Below are 16,451 nucleotides of genomic sequence, written 5' to 3' on the forward strand. Positions count from 1 at the left end.
GCTCAGGTCACCCAGCACTCGAGGAATGCCATTGATGCCTGCATCCATGACCCGCTGTGACTGGGCCAAGCTCCGGAGTGCCGTTGAAGTGTCCAGGTGGCCCATGTACATGGCTGCCTGTGACAGGATCGCCCTGTCATCCGCTTTAGCACACCGCACAGAGTGTCCCGGGCCTTGGACATCTTGATCCATGGCTGTGACCCTCGCCCTCAAGGCCTCCACCTGTTCAGTATTGACCTGGGTGGCATGCATCATTGGCACCTCCTCCAAGCGGGAGGTTGGACTCCTCCAACTGGATCTGCAGGCTCTGGTCGGTTGCTGACAATGCCTCATATAGTTCTGGCTCTGTGCCTGCCTGTCCATTATCAATGGGACTGCCCTTTCCAGAGACGGTAGCTAGTCCCTGGGGTCGACCGCCCTCCCACCATCTGCCCCCTCGGGGGTTTCTACCTTCACCTGATGTACTGCAGCATGTGTGTGGAGTGCATAAGATGCTGTCCCAGGAGCCTCTTCACTAAAGTGCCCAACCGAGGTGAGTGTCTCTGGGATGGTGGAGGGTGTTGGAGACAGCAGTGACGGGACGCCGGAGTCATCCCCGGACCGGTGCTCTGCTCCAGGGTGTCTTGGGCTGACATTTGGGGGCTCCCTTCGCTATCCGTTGCCATCTTGTCAGTGGAATCTGCTTTGGCTTGGGGCGGGGGATACCAGAAGGGCTCGCCATATCGCCAGCTGACCCTGCAAGGCACAATACATAGCGCGTGATTGGATTGTGGATTTGGGTGGTAGATGGTGTCAAGGAGGTGGGTGGTATCGGGGTGGCATGAGAGTTTTGAAGGGCGGTATGGGGGTGATGAGTGTGTTGGTGTGGGGGAGGTGACATGGTGCCATGCCACATGTGCCATAGGGACACCGCAATGCCAACTTCCGCCACGGCGACTGCCCTCTTTCCGGGCCCACTGACCAGGTCCATTGCCCGCTTGCTCCACACAGCCAGCGGTCCCCCTCTGGCCTTCTCCCTCTCTCTCTGTGGTTATGCACTGCCTTCTCCTGGTGGGGAGGGGGTTCGAGAGACAGAAGGTACACAGTGCTGGGCAGTCAGACCCTGCAGCATCGGGGGTGGGCAGCTGCTGGCCTTTGTGACCAGGGCATCTGGCCAGAATGCTTAGGTGGCAGTGCCAATGGTCCCGGGTGCCAGCAGGAGTGCCAGGGTACCACCCTGCCCAGAGTCCGACCACCCGGAGGCCTCCAATGTCCTGGGATATCTGCCCAGATGCCGTTACGCCTGGTTCATGAGATCTCGGGCCTCAGGAGATGACAGTGTAGACATATTCGAGATCCAGGTTGTGATGTCTCGCAAGATCTGGTTAGATCTCGTGAGGCGTTCCGAGCGTCGCAAATTAAACGGCCTCATTGCGTCATCAAGTCGGATGTGACGAGTTAAATCACAACCCAGATTCTTCAATCCTTGGATGACAACATTGCATCTCACTTATACCACGATAGAATTGAGTAGTACAGAAAAATCAAACACATGCGCAGGGTACAATATTTATTTTTATGTTCATTCCAACTAGATTATGAATGAGAAGTTTTATGAAAGGCCATTACAGTACGTGAAAGAGTAAATTGCTGAGGTGGCAGTTACTGGGTGTCATTCAGTTCCCACTGCTTTCCCACTCTGCACAGTGTAGATTCTTCATGGGCAGCTGAATAAAGACAGCAAAGGTGAATCAGGCCCCATCTGACATTCAGCTCAATTTGCTTTTCCATTGTCTATGGACTAACTGCCTGTCACAGGTATCATCTGAGTGAAGCTGCTTTCTGGCTATTGACAGGGGAAAGGATCAGTAGGTGCTCCTCTCTGACAGGATACACAGTGACACTGGTGGAAACAGCAGAGATTTCAGGGGTAATCTGCATGGCCACAAGGACGCAGGAAATATGGGTGGGGTGGGGTGGGGGGGGGGGGGGCACTTGGCTACTCGAGCCTTCTCCATCATTCAATAAGATTATTCAGAACTCCACTTTCCTGCTATCTCCCTGTAACCCCCTTGACCCCTTCGTTAATCAAAAATCTGACAGTCACAAGGCTGGCCGGGCCGCAGCGAAGTGACGAAAGAGACAACGTAGACTGAGAAACACGGCATGGCTGTGTATGAAAAATGCTGGGCGGAATTCTCCGCACCCGGGAAAAATCGGGAAGGCCGCCGTGAACTCGGCCAAGTGTCACGATGGCCTCGGAGGCCGCTCCTCTCACCGTATTCACCCCCACCCAGGGGGCTGGGAGCGGCGCTCCGTTATTCTCGGCGGCCGGACCTTGATGCTTGCGTCAAGTCGGCGCGCCGAGAATGACCTGACGGCGGCGCCTATGTGACGTCACCCGCGCATGTGCAGGTTGGCCGGCTCCAACCCGCGCATGTGCGGCTGACATCACGACGGCTGACAGCTCAAACCCGCGCATGCGCGGTGACCGTCTTCCCCTCCGCTGCCTCGCAAGGCGTGTCGGCTTGATCTTGCGGGGCGGCGGAGGGGAAAGAGTGCGTCGCTTTGAGGTGCCGGCCCGACAATCGGTGGGCACCGATCGCGGGCCAGTCCCCTCCCGAGCACAGCCGTGGTGCTCACTCCCCCTCCGCCCCCCACAAGCTTCAAACGGGCCTTTGGCCGCCATGTTCACGACGGCAGCGACTAGGTGTGGTTGCTGCCATCGTGAAACGGTCGCGAACGGCAGGCCACTCGGCCCACCCGGGCCTGGAGAATCGCCGGTCAGCGTGAAAAACGGCGAGCGGCGATTCTTCCGAGCGGGGTGGGTGGGATAATCGCGGGGGGGTGCCAGGGGGGCGTGAAATGAGTCGCCCGGCCCTCCCGCGATTCTCCCAACCGGCGTGGGGAGCGGAGAATCGCGCCCGCAATGTCTGAAATGTTAATTTGAACAGACAGGGATTTACTCTCCCTTAAGGCAGTCTGGGTGATCATTACTACAATATCATGAGGACCACCGAGAGAAAGATTGTTTGGCCAACGTCTGAATTTTGTCGGATGTTTTGATGTAATCAGTGACATGCAATAACCCGATCCTTTCTTTAACAGTCTACAAAGCCCAGAGTCAGCATCCCACTCTCAGCAATCGTCAAGGTCAGGACCACAATGCCACTGGAAATGCCGGATAAAGACAACACGTTTGTGCTGAAGGTGTGTGTGGGATGTTGGGGAAAGGATGTTGTGCAATTAGCCACATGTAACAATGCACATCTTTTATTGTTGATCAACGTATAAGTATTGATTCCTCTTATTATTGTTCAGGAACTTGTCTTTCAGCCACTTTAGGGGTTTTTCACAGTAACTTCATTGAAGCCTACTTGTGACAAAAAGCGATTATTATTTAGGGCAGCACAGTGGCTAGCACTCTGGCTTCACAGCGTCACGGTTCCAGGTTCGATTCCCCGCTGGGTCACTGTCTGTGCGGAGTCTGCACGTTCTCCCCGTATCTGCGTGGGTTTCCTCCGGGTGCTCCGGTTTCATCCCACAGTCCAAAGACGAGCAGGTTAGGTGGATTGGCCATGATAAATTGCCCTTAGTGACCAAAAACGGTCAGGAGGGGTTATTGGGTTACGGGGATAGGGTGGAGGTGGGGGCTTGAGTCGGTCAGTGCAGACTCGATGGGCCGAATGGCCTCCTTCTGTATGTTCTATGTAATCTATTATTATTATATTTATTATTCAATGTATATTTACATAACTGTGGGTGCGATTTTCCGAAAAGGGAACAAAGTCTCCAAGTAAGCACGTTGAGTCGCGTGTTTCCCGGCGCTCGAAGAGCCGAAAAACATGTGGCTATTCAACGCGGGGCTTGAATGGGGAATGCATGTCCGAGGCCGCGCGTAGCTCCGTTTGTACAGCGGGGAGTTCCGTCCGCCGTAACACCCCACTGTAGCGAGAGATCGGGACACCATTTTTAAATGGCGCCCCGATCTCCAAGGCTCCAGAAACAATCCTCAAGATACCCCCTTCCCCAGCCCGAACACAGTGTGGGAGGGTCATCTCCCTCCCTCCCAACAGTGAGAAATCCTCGCCCGAGTGCACGCATGCCAACTTGCCAGTGCCCATGCCAGCTGGCAGTGCGATATGGGCACATTGGCACTGCCAGGTTGCCAATCTGGCACTGCCAGGGTATCCAGGTGGCACCAGCAACGCCAGGGCACCACCCATCCCAAAGGGTATGCAGCTGGGGGCCTCCGATCCCCAAGGAAACCCACACAGTGCCATTCCAAAATGGGGACAGTGCTGAACAGTGCGTGTCTGAGGTGTCCAAGGCAAAGGGATTGAATCCTAAAGCCTCAGGTAACTGGGGAATCTGCACATTAGAGTAAGGCTTACTCTCTCGCTCTAATATGCAGATTTGCTAAAGAGTCACGCCGCCCGCCCCGGAGAATGGCGGGGATCTGCGCAGCTCAATGGGCTCCAGGGCTGCCCGAAGTCACCAGCCCGCGATGGGCCGAAGTCCCGCTGGTTTGTTGCCGGTCCCGCCGGCGTGGATCAGACTAGGTCCCTTACCGACGGGACCTGGCGGCGTGGGGCGGGCTCCGGGGTCCTGGGGGGACGATGGGCGATCTGGCCCCGGAGGGGGGGTGCCCCCACAGTGGCCTGGCCCGCGATCGGGGCCCACCGATCGGCGGGAGGGCCTGTGCCATGGGGGCACTCTTTTACTACGCGTCGGCCGTGTCAGCCTCCGCGATGGCCGACGCTGATGCACCTGCGCATGCGCGGGCTCTCGCCGGCCGGCGGAGTCCCTTCGGCCCCGGCTGGCGTGGCGCCAAAGGCCTTCCACGCCGGCCGGCGGGGTGCAAACCACTCCGGTGCCTAGCCCCTGAAGGTGCGAGAGAATCCCGCCCATTGTTTTTTGATGCACTTTCAAGTACCCCACCACCCCACTCCGTACTAAAGTAACATTTTTGAACTGTTTTTTTTAATGTACCCTGGGTTAGTTGAGGAATCTGTGGACATTGTTTTTTCTAAAAGAATTCTGCATAGTGTACAGACACTGCACTGTACTGTTTTTCAAATGTCTTTGCTTGTTTCAACTTTTACCTTGATTTTTCCAGGAAAACATTGTCCTCAGGAACCTAACTCTGGCTTTAACATTGATTCCTATAGAAAACCATGCGTCACTTAAAAGAGTTTCATTTAAAGTGGTGATTGTCAGGAATGCAATCATAACTTTAAGTGAGGATTTCCTGTACCGCTTTGAGCTGCTGACAGTGGAGAGAGGAGTAAGATCCTCTTCCACTCTGGGAATAGGAAACCCTCTCAGCATCAACTTAGGAAACTGGGTAGAAATTGTGGAGCATGTGACTAGCCAGAACCTTGCTCCCAGGACAATGCTGTAACATCCAAAGAAATATAAGATCTGACAAGCATTATTACGATAAGGATACTCTTACTTCCTGTTCCCAGTTGCACCATTTTACAGCCTCACTACTTTCACGATTCGCAGCACTCAAAAGACTCCCCTCCCCATTACACTTCACTAACCTACATTAATTGCGCCACACATTGCTCGTCATGTTCACACGCTATTTCAACCCTCACATTAGTCAACCCTTTTCCTTTTCTCATTTCAACTGCTGAGAATGTACCCCCTCTAATGTAATCACATCTTTCCTACAGTGCAGTGACCAGAACTGTATGCAGTACGCTAGCTGGGGCCGAACTAGTGTTTTATACAGTTCCTTATCTACTTGTCCAGCTACATTCAGGGATTTGCTCCCTGGTCTCTCTGTTCTACACTTTTCACAGTAACCTACCATTTATTGTGTGTTCCCTTGCATTGTCAGCCTTCCCCAAATGCATTATCTCCCACTTCTCTGAACTGAGCTCCATTTTCCACGGTGCTGACCATCTGACTAATAAGAACATAAGAACATAAGAACTAGGAGCAGGAGTAGGCCATCTGGCCCCTCGAGCCTGCTGCGCCATTCAATGAGATCATGGCTGATCTTTTGTGGACTCAGCTCCACTTTCCGGCCCGAACACCATACCCTTAATCCCTTTTTTCTTTAAAAAACTATCTATCTTTACCTTAAAAACATTTAATGAAGGAGCCTCAACTGCTTCACTGGACAAGGAATTCCATAGATTCACAACCCTTTGGGTGAAGAAGTTCCTCCTAAACTCAGTCCTAATTCTACTTCCCCTTATTTTGAGGCTATGAAAAAAATGAAATGAAAATTGCTTATTGTCACGAGTAGGCTTCAATGAAGTTACTGTGAAATGCCCCTAGTCGCCACATTCCGGCTCCTGTCTGGGGAGGCTAGTACGAGAATAGAACCGTGCTGCTGGCCTGCTTGGTCTGCTTTAAAAGCCAGCGATTTAGCTGGCCCTCTATGCCCTCTAGTTCTGCTTTCACCCACCAGTGGAAACAACCTGCCCGGACCTATCCTGTCTATTCCCTTCATAATTTTAAATGTTTCTATAAGATCCCCCCTCATCCTTCTAAATTCCAACGAGTACAGTCCCAATCTACTCAACCTCTCCTCGTAATCCAACCCCTTCAACTCTGGGATTAACCTCGTGAATCTCCTCTACACACCCTCCAGTGCCAGTACGTCCTTTCTCAAGTAAGGAGACCAAAACTGAACACAATACTCCAGGTGTGGCCTCACTAACACCTTATACAATTGCAGCATAACCTCCCTAGTCTTAAACTCCATCCCTCTAGCAATGAAGGACAAAATTCCATTTGCCGCCTTAATCACCTGTTGTACCTGTAAACCAACTTTCTGTGACTCATGCACTAGCACACCCAGGTCTCTCTGAACAGCAGCATGCTTTAATATTTTATTGTTTAAATAATAATCCTGTTTGCTGTTATTCCTACCAAAATGGATAACCTCACGTTTGTCAACATTGTATTCCATTTGCCAGACCCGAGCCCATTCACTTAACCTATCCAAATCCCTCTGCAGACTTCCAGTATCCTCTGCACTTTTCACTTTACCACTCATCTTAGTGTCATCTGCAAACTTGGACACATTGCCCTTGGTCCCCAACTCTAGGGGCAGCAGGGTAGCATGGTGGTTAGCATATATGCTTCACAGCTCCAGGGTCCCAGGTTCGATTCCCGGCTGGGTCACTGTCTGTGTGGAGTCTGCACGTCCTCCCCCTGTGTGCGTGGGTTTCCTCCGGGTGCTCCGGTTTCCTCCCACAGTCCAAAGATGTGCGGGTTAGGTGGATTGGCCATGCTAAATTGCCCGTAGTGTCCTAATAAAAGTAAGGTTAAGGGGGGGGTTGTTGGGTTACGGGTATAGGGTGGATACGTGGGTTTGAGTAGGGTGATCATGGCTCGGCACAACATTGAGGGCCGAAGGGCCTGTTCTGTGCTGTACTGTTCTATGTTCTATGTTCTAAATCATCTATGTAGATTGTGAACAATTGTGGGCCCAACACGGATCCCTGAGGGACACCACTATCTACTGATCGCCAACCAGAGAAGCACCCATTAATCCCCACTCTTTGCTTTCTATTAATTAACCAATCCTCTATCCATGCTACTACTTTACCCTTAATGCCATGCAACTTTATCTTATGCAGCAGCCTTTTGTGTGGCACCTTGTCAAAAGCTTTCTGGAAATCCAGATATACCACATCCATCGGCTCCCCGTTATCTACTGCACTGGTAATGTCCTCAAAAAATTCCACTAAATTAGTTAGGCACGACCTGCCCTTTATGAACCCATGCTGCGTCTGCCCAATGGGACAATTTCTATCCAGATGCCTCGCTATTTCTTCCTTGATGATAGATTCCAGCATCTTCCCTATTACCGAAGTTAAACTCACTGGCCTATAATTTCCTGCTTTCTGCCTACCTCCTTTTTTAAACAGTGGTGTCACGTTTGCTAATTTCCAATCCACCGGGACCACCCCAGAGTCTAGTGAATTTTGGTAAATTATCTCTAGTGCATCTGCAATTTCCCTAGCCATCTCTTTTAGCACTCTGGGATGCATTCCATCAGGGCCAGGAGACTTGTCTACCTTTAGCCCCATTAGCTTGCCCATCACTACATCCTTCGTGATAACAATCCTCTCAAGGTCCTCACCTGTCATAGCCTCATTTCTATCAGTCGCTGGTATGTTATTTGTGTCTTCCACTGTGAAGACCGACCCAAAAAACCTGTTCAGTTCCTCAGCCATTTCCTCATCTCCCATTATTAAAACTCCCTTCTCATCCTCTAAAGGACCAATATTTACCTTAGCCACTCTTTTTTGCTTTATATATTTGTAAAAACTTTTGCTGTCTGTTTTTATATTCTGAGCAAGTTTACTCTCATACTCTATCTTACTCTTCTTTATAGCTTTTTTAGTAGCTTTCTGTTGCCCCTTAAATATTTCCCAGTCCTCTAGTCTCCCACCAATCTTTGCCACTTTGTATGTTCTTTCCTTCAATTTGATACTCTCCCTTATTTCCTTAGATATCCACGGTCGATTTTCCCTCTTTCTACCGTCCTTCCTTTTTGTTGGTATAAACCTTTGCTGAGCACTGTGAAAAATTGCTTGGAAGGTTCTCCACTGTTCCTCAACTGTTCCACCATAAAGTCTTTGCTCCCAGTCTACCTTAGCTAGCTCTTCTCTCATCCCATCGTAATCTCCTTTGTTTAAACACAAAACACTAGTATTTGATTTTACCTTCTCACCCTCCATCTGTATTTTAAATTCCACCATATTGTGATCGCTCCTTCTGAAAGGATCCCTAACTATGAGATCATGAATCAATCCTGTTTCATTACACAGGACAAGATCTAGGACCGCTTGTTCCCTCCTAGGTTCCATTACACACTGTTCTAGGAAACTATCGTGGATACATTCTATAAACTCCTCCTCAAGGTTGCCTTGACCGACCTGGTTAAACCAATCGACATGTAGATTAAAATCCCCCATGATAACTGCTGTACCATTTCTACATGCATCAGTTATCTCTTTGTTTTTTGCCTGCCCCACCATAATGTTACTATTTGGTGGCCGATAGACTATTCCTATCAATGACTTTTTCGCCTTACTATTCCTGATTTCCACCCAAATGGATTCAACCTTATCCTCCACAGCACCGATATCATCCCTAACTATTGCCCAGATGTCATCCTTAAATAACAGAGCTACACCACCTCCCTTACCATCCACTCTGTCCTTCCGAATAGTTTGATACCATTGGATATTTAACTCCCAGTCGTGACCATCCTTTAACCATGTTTCAGTAATGGCCACTAAATCATAGTCATTCACGATGATTTGCGCCATCAACTCATTTACTTTATTCCGAATACTCCGAGCATTCAGGTAAAGTACACTTACGTTGGTTTTTTTACCTCTGTTTTGAATCTTAACATCTATTGATATTTTCCGGCAGCTACAGTTTTCTTTCTCATTATCAAGCCCACCACCAATTTTTGCATCATCTGCAAATTTCTAAATCGTGTCCCCTACATTCAAGTCCAAATCATTGTTTCTGTTCCATGAACAGCAAGGGAACCAGCACCGAACCCAGGCCAACCCCATTGGAAAGAGCCTTCCAGTCACCAGAATACCCACTTGCTTCCTGCCACTGAGCCAATTCTGGATATACTGCGTAGAAACTCCCACGCTCCAACTGAGTCTACTTCTCTGCTAAAATATTGCTGTTAGCTACTCAAAGATTAACATAAAATCAAAGTTTTATATTTTAAAAATAAGGACACAATAATGACCCATTATATGATTTAAAATGAGGGCTGAATAATAGCTATAGGTGCTCTCCCATTGGCCCACTTTACCTGAAGACTATTGACTCCTCTTGATTAACACCACAGAGATTGACTAATTATAGATACATATGTGATCCCCTGTTATAGCTCAACAAATTCTTCACTGTAACCTAGTACACAGTAACAACCCTCAGTGCTCACAGGGATCTCGAACTGGTTCGCTTTTTTTTTTACATAGAATTTACAGTGCAGAAGGAGGCCATTCGGCCCATCGAGTCTGCACCGGCTCCTGGAAAGAGCACCCTACCCAAGGTTAACACCTCCACCGTATCCCCATAACCCAGTAACCCCACCCAACACTAAGGGCAATTTTAGACACTAAGGGCAATTTATCAAGGCCAATCCACCTAACCTGCACATCTTTGGGCTGTGGGAGGAAACCGGAGCACCCGGAGCAAACCCCGCGCACACAGTGGGAGGATGTGCAGACTCCGCACAGACAGTGACCCAAGCCGGAATCGAACCTGGGACCCTGGAGCTGTGAAGCGATTGTGCTATCCACAATGCTACCGTGCTGCAAATGCTTTCCCATGATTTAACACATCTCCTTCAGTGTGCAGAGAGACACATTATATATACTCACAATTCCTGTTGGATAATTTACAAACGGGAAGTTGAGAGGGTGTTCTATCAAATTCACCCCATGCAGCAGGATGGTTCTACCCCCAGTTCAGGACCATGTCAATACAATGATAGCCTGCGCCAGGGTCCCAGGTTCAATTCCCGGCTTGGGTCACTGTCTGTGCGGAGTCTGCATGAGGAATTGAACAAACGAATGTGATACAAAATGGGATAATTAGTTAGGATAATGTAGAGGATAGACCTGGGTATAGGAGCCGGAGAGTAGGGTAATGAGTTATCAGGAAATTAACAAAGGAACTAAGCAAAGCATGGCCAGGAAGGGTGGATGGGCAGTTGCGAGGACCAGATCCTTGTGCAGAGGGTGGTGGAAAGAATGCTGGGTAAAAGAGGGCCCCAGAGTCAGGAAGTGTATAGGGATGACCATTGGGAATCTTGCATTCATTACTGTTGCCTTATTTGGTCATATATGTGAAACTTGATGCAACTCGAATGTGTATGTAAGAAAAGCTCTGTCTCTTTGTTCTGACTCTAGCTGTTGAAGATCCAGGAGACAGAGATTGTGTCCTGTGCTTTTAATAAAGTGAGTCACCCCAGCTAGCTGGTTAAAATAAACAATAATTGATACCTGCAAATCCGTCTCAAATTTTATTGAGACCAGACTGACAGCAAAAGAATCAGGATTGTCATGCATGTTCTCCCCGTGTCTGCGTGGGTTTTCTCCGGGTGCTCCAGTTTCCTCCCTCAAGTCTCGAAATTCGGACATTCTGAATGCTCTCTTGGTCTGAACAGGCGCCGGAATGTGGCGACTAGGGGCTTTTCACAGTCACTTCATTGCAGTGTCAATGTAAGCCGACTTGTGACAATAATAAAGATTATTATTATTTTGCACTAAATGAACATTTGATCAGTGTTCTCTCTGCAATGTCATCAAGGCTCTGACTGGGCTACTCGTAACTCGGATACTGGGGCCAATTGCATAACCCTCCATTTGCACCCACTTAAATATCTAACTCAGTAATATCAGGGAATAAATCTGAGTGTGTTTGGACAAAATGACCCATTTACCCACTGCCCGATCCATTAGTGGTGTCAGTGGAACCATTTGTAAAATGTTGAATAAGAATTTCTGCTTGTGTGTGCCTGCGTATGTACAGTCAGACACTACCCTACTAGGAGCACCGTCATTGGCTTCAGGCAAGGATTTCCTGACTTTGGCTGTTCATAATTAAAAGTCTGCTCGATTTCCTGGCGAGGATCAATTAGTGCGACATTTAGTGGTCCCTGATGGGAAGAATATTTTTGCAATCTCAACCTTTTATCCACAATCAGTATAAAGAGACCACTGAAATGATTTTAAAAGTTGCAACAGCCTTAATTAAAGTACTTGGGTTGAACGTTTTAATAACATACTTCCAGCTGTTTTTAACACTCCAACTTGTTTAATTTTGGTATTCACATTTTTAAATGTATTTCTTCCTTTTTTCTGTTTAACAAGTTTAACGCACAATATTCATTTGAAATGGCAGTTGGGGATTAGGTGGGGTTACTGGGTTACCGGGATAAAGGGGATAGGGTGGAGGTGTGGGGCTTAAGTAGGGTGTTCTTTCCAAGGGAAGTGCAGACTCGATGGGCTGAATGGCCTCCTTCTGCACTGTAAATTCTATGATTCTATGTTACAGGTCAACCATCTCAATATTGGGACATTGGAAAGTGTCTCAGGGTAGTGACCTAGGCTCAACCAACTTCAGCTGCTTCATTAATGACTTTCTTTCATCATAAGGTTAGAAGTGGGGATATGCGCAGATGATTGCACAATGTTCAATGCCAATCACGACTCCTCAGATACTGAAGCAATCTGTGTCGATGTGCAACAAAACCTGGACAACATTCAGACTTTGGTTAATAAGTGTCATGTAACATTTGTGACACATAACTGCCAGGCAATGACTATTTCCAACAAGAGAGACTCTAACCATCTCTTCCTGACATGCAATGGCACTACCATCATTGAATCCCCCTAGGGGTCTTTTTCTGATTGCCAGGATGTGACATGTGGGTCCCACAGTGGTGTGTGCTGGGGCCTCAACTTTTTATAATTAATATCAATGACTTGGACAAGAGGAGCGAAGGCATGATTGCTAAATGTGAACAAAGAACAATGAACAAAGAAAATTACAGCACAGGAACAGGCCCTTCGGCCCTCCCAGCCTGCGCCGATCCAGATCCTTTATCTAAACCTGTCTCCTATTTTCCAAGGTCTACTTCCCTCTGTTCCCGCCCCTTCATATACCCGTCTAGATGCCTCTTAAATGATGCTATCGTGCCCGCCTCTACCACCTCCGCTGGTAAAGTGTTCCAGGCACCCACCACCCTCTGCGTAAAAAACTTTCCACGCACATCTCCCTTAAACTTTCCCCCTCTCACCTTGAAATCGTGACCCCTTGTAACTGACACCCCCACTCTTGGAAAAAGCTTGTTGCTATCCACCCTGTCCATACCTCTCATAATTTTGTAGACCTCAATCAGGTCCCCCCTCAACCTCCGTCTTTCCAACAAAAACAATCCTAATCTACTCAACTTTTCTTCATAGCTAGCACCCTCCATACCAGGCAACATCCTGGTGAACCTCCTCTGCACCCTCTCCAAAGCATCAACATCCTTCTGGTAATGTGGCGACCAGATGATGTGGCGAAGATGACACAAAGATAGGTAGGAAATTACACATAGGAGGTTGTGGACAGATGTAGATAGGAACATAGGAATTAGGAGCAGAGGTAGACAATTCAGCTCTTCGCGCCTGCTCCGCCATTCATTCAGATCATGACTGATCTCTTCCTGGTCTCAAATCCACCTCCCCATCTGTTCCCTATATCCCTTTAGCCCGTTTTTTAAAATCAGAAATATATCTATCTCCCTCTTGAAATCATTTAATAGTTCAGACTCCTACTGCACTCAGGACACCGAGTTCCACAAATTCACCACCCTCTGCAAGAAGTAGTTCCTCCTCATCTCAGTTCTAAATCTATCGCCTCTCAACCTATATCTGTGACCTCTCGTCCAGATTGCCCCACAAGATGGAACATTTGGTCTAAATTCATTTTATCAGTCCCTTTTAGTATTTTATGCACCTCGATCAGATCCCCTCTTATCCTCCTAAACTCCAGCGAGTAAAAGCCCAAACCCTGGAATCAATCTAGTGAACCTCCTCTTAACTTCCTCCAATGCCACAACATCCTTCCTCAAATAATGAGACCAAAACTGGACACAATACTCTGGACGTCATCTCACCAACACCCTGTACAATTGCAACAGCACTTCTCTACTTTTATACTCCAGTCCTTTTGCAATAAACGCTAACATTCCATTTGGCCTTTCTAATTACATTTTGTATCTGCATACAGATTCATAAACAGAGACACCCAGAACCCTCTGCCAACACGCATGTTCAGTGAGTGGGTAAAAATCTGGCAAAACTGCAGACAGATGCAGTTTATTTCTGCTCCTAATTCCTATGTTCCTATCTACATCTGTCCATAACCGCCCATGTCCAATTTCCTACCTATCTTTGTGTCAGCTTGACATTTAGCTATCATGCCTTCTCTCCTCTTGTCATTGATATCAAAGCTGGCAGATGGAGCATAATGTGGGAAAATGCGGAAGTTGTTTACTTTGGTAGGAAGAATAAAAAATTAATTGAATAAAGAATGACTCCAGAATTCCGAGGTGCACAGGGATCGAGGTGTTCTATTGCATGAGTCACAAAAAGTTAGTATGCAGGTGGTACAAGTAATCAAGAAGGCCAATGGAATGCTATCGTTTATTATGATAGGATTTGATTATTAAAATAAGGACCCAGGACACTGGTGAGATCACTTCTTGAATACTGTCACCAGTATTGGTCTCCTTATTTAAGGAAGGATGTAAATGCTTTGGAGACGGTTCAGAGGAGGTTTACTAGATTGACACCTGGAATGAATGAATTGTCTTGAGAAAAGTTTGCACAGACTGGGCTTGTTTCCATTGGAGTTAGAAGCGTTGAGGGGTGACTTGATTGTGGTATATGAGAACCTGAACTGCCTCGGCGAGGTGGAAGTGGAAAGGATATTTCCTCTTTGTGAATGAGTCCAGAATAGGGGAAAATATGGCTAATCCTTAATTCCTTGGAGACAGATCAGTTATATCACATCACATGAGGCCAGGTTGCTCCATTACCTGTAGCCAAGGAGTACAGAGAGGCAAAGGAAAGGAGAGAGGAAGCATTCTTGATTCTTTGTCAGAAGTGCCTACAACACCAGGATGTCAGCTTTCACGATCCTGTCATGAAGATGAAATTGAAGACTTTAAAGGCCACATGAAACAGTAAGCAAACTAAAGAACATTGTCCTGAAAACAGATCAAAACCTATTTCAGACTCTTCCTTGTTGGCGCCATTAGTAAAATGGACATCGATGTGATGCTGGTTCAGACATTGGCACTGTGACCCTCGCCTCATGGTAAATATGATGGATCATCAGGATGGACAAATAAAAGCTCTTACACTTTGTTGAGGGGTCATTCAACCACTCCTTCCATTGATGTGACTCCCAAGTTACTTCCCATAACAGCCTCCCCGAACAGGCGCCGGAATGTGGCGACTAGGGGCTTTTCACAGTAACTTCATTGAAACCTACTCGTGACAATAAGCGATTTTCATTTTCATTTCAAGTGGTATCGCATGGGTATGGAATGCTGTGGCATTGATTCAAGTCGTGAAACCACAATTAACATTTGGACACTTGCTGACCAAGTACTGAGAGTTCTTGTGAGACAAGTGAAGATGGATTAGTCGAGAGTGATGAAATAAAATGAGAATGAAAATTGCTTATTGTCACGAGTAGGCTTCAAATGAAGTTACTGTGAAAAGCCCCTCGTCGCCACATTCCGGCGCCTGTTCAGGGAGGCTGGTACGGGAATTGAACCGTGCTGCTGGCTTGCCTTGGTCTGCTTTCAAAGCCAGCGATTTAGCCCTGTGCTAAACCAGCCCCTTTGATCCAATTTGTTTCAGACAGATTGAAGGCCAACAACATCAAGAGCGGTGAAAGTGGACAGAGGCCAGTTGAAGGAACGCAAATCAACCAAATTATTATCTCCTGACCCGAAAATTCCAACACAATTAACAACATTTCTGTCTTGCGGTGACAATGAGGCAAATCTACTCCAGTTTCTCTGTTCAAGATGGTGCAAGTCAGGAAGAGAGATTATTAATGACATAAACTGGACATGTCTTACTCTTCATCAATTTGACAGTAAAACAGATCTGCAGGTGGTACCAATCTGTGGTTCTCAAACAAGGAGAAGCCCCTTCTGACTGGGAGCACCCTGCTGTCAAGACTTGGAGACCTCGGGACATCCTAGCACACCCTCCCCTCACAGCGTATCCTATGGGACCCCAGACACATCCCTGGCAGCCCCACCCCAACCCCTACCCCCAAAAAGCATCGTACCCTCCCCTCTCTGGGGCCTCTGCCTTTATTCTTTATTCTGGTTCCCTGGACTTAGTTCCAGGCACTTTGCTGAAGTGTCTCTTCCTGCCACTGCAGTGCTGTTCCTGGAGGGTCTGGAGAGCTGCTGGCCAATCTAATTGGCTGGCAGCTTTCCAAGATGGGACTTATGCCCAAGTGAGAATTGAAATCCCACCTTCTGTCAATCAATGTTCGTTAGAGTGTGAAATGGCAGTGAGCCTGTTGAATGTGTTCATAGATCATAGAATTTACAGTACAGAATGAGGCCATTTGGCCCATCGGGTCTGCACCGGCTCTTGGAAAGAGCACCTCACTTAAGCCCTCACTTCCACCCTATCCCCGTAAACCAGTAACCCCACCTAGCCTAAGGGCAATTTATCATGGCTAATCCACCTAACCTGCACATCTTTGGACTGTGGGAGGAAACCGGAGCACCCGGAGGAAACCCGCGCACACACGGGGAGAACGTGCAGACTCCGCAGACAGTGACCCAAGCTGGGAATCGAACCCGGGACCCTGAAGCTGTGAAGCAACCACTCTGCTACCGTGCTGCCCACTTGCCGTTCCTTGCCTAATCT

The 16,451-nt window shown here is 47.9% G+C and overlaps 1 protein-coding gene across 10 annotated transcripts in view; it reads left to right on the top strand.

Annotated features, from left to right (window-relative positions):
* LOC119974569 (SH2B adapter protein 2) overlaps positions 1-16,451 on the top strand; it is a 130,977-nt gene that overhangs the window by 60,288 nt on the left and 54,238 nt on the right. For all 10 annotated transcript variants that reach the window (XR_005462524.1, XM_038813577.1, XM_038813575.1 and 7 more), the window contains one exon: positions 3,088-3,189. Coding sequence is in view for 9 of the 10 variants with exons in the window: in XM_038813577.1 (XP_038669505.1) it covers positions 3,088-3,189 (102 nt within the window). In the remaining variant the exon portion in view is untranslated. The remainder of the gene's footprint in view (positions 1-3,087; positions 3,190-16,451) is intronic.

The sequence above is a fragment of the Scyliorhinus canicula genome, chromosome 12, assembly GCF_902713615.1.
Source record: "Scyliorhinus canicula chromosome 12, sScyCan1.1, whole genome shotgun sequence".
Lineage (NCBI taxonomy): Eukaryota > Metazoa > Chordata > Chondrichthyes > Carcharhiniformes > Scyliorhinidae > Scyliorhinus > Scyliorhinus canicula.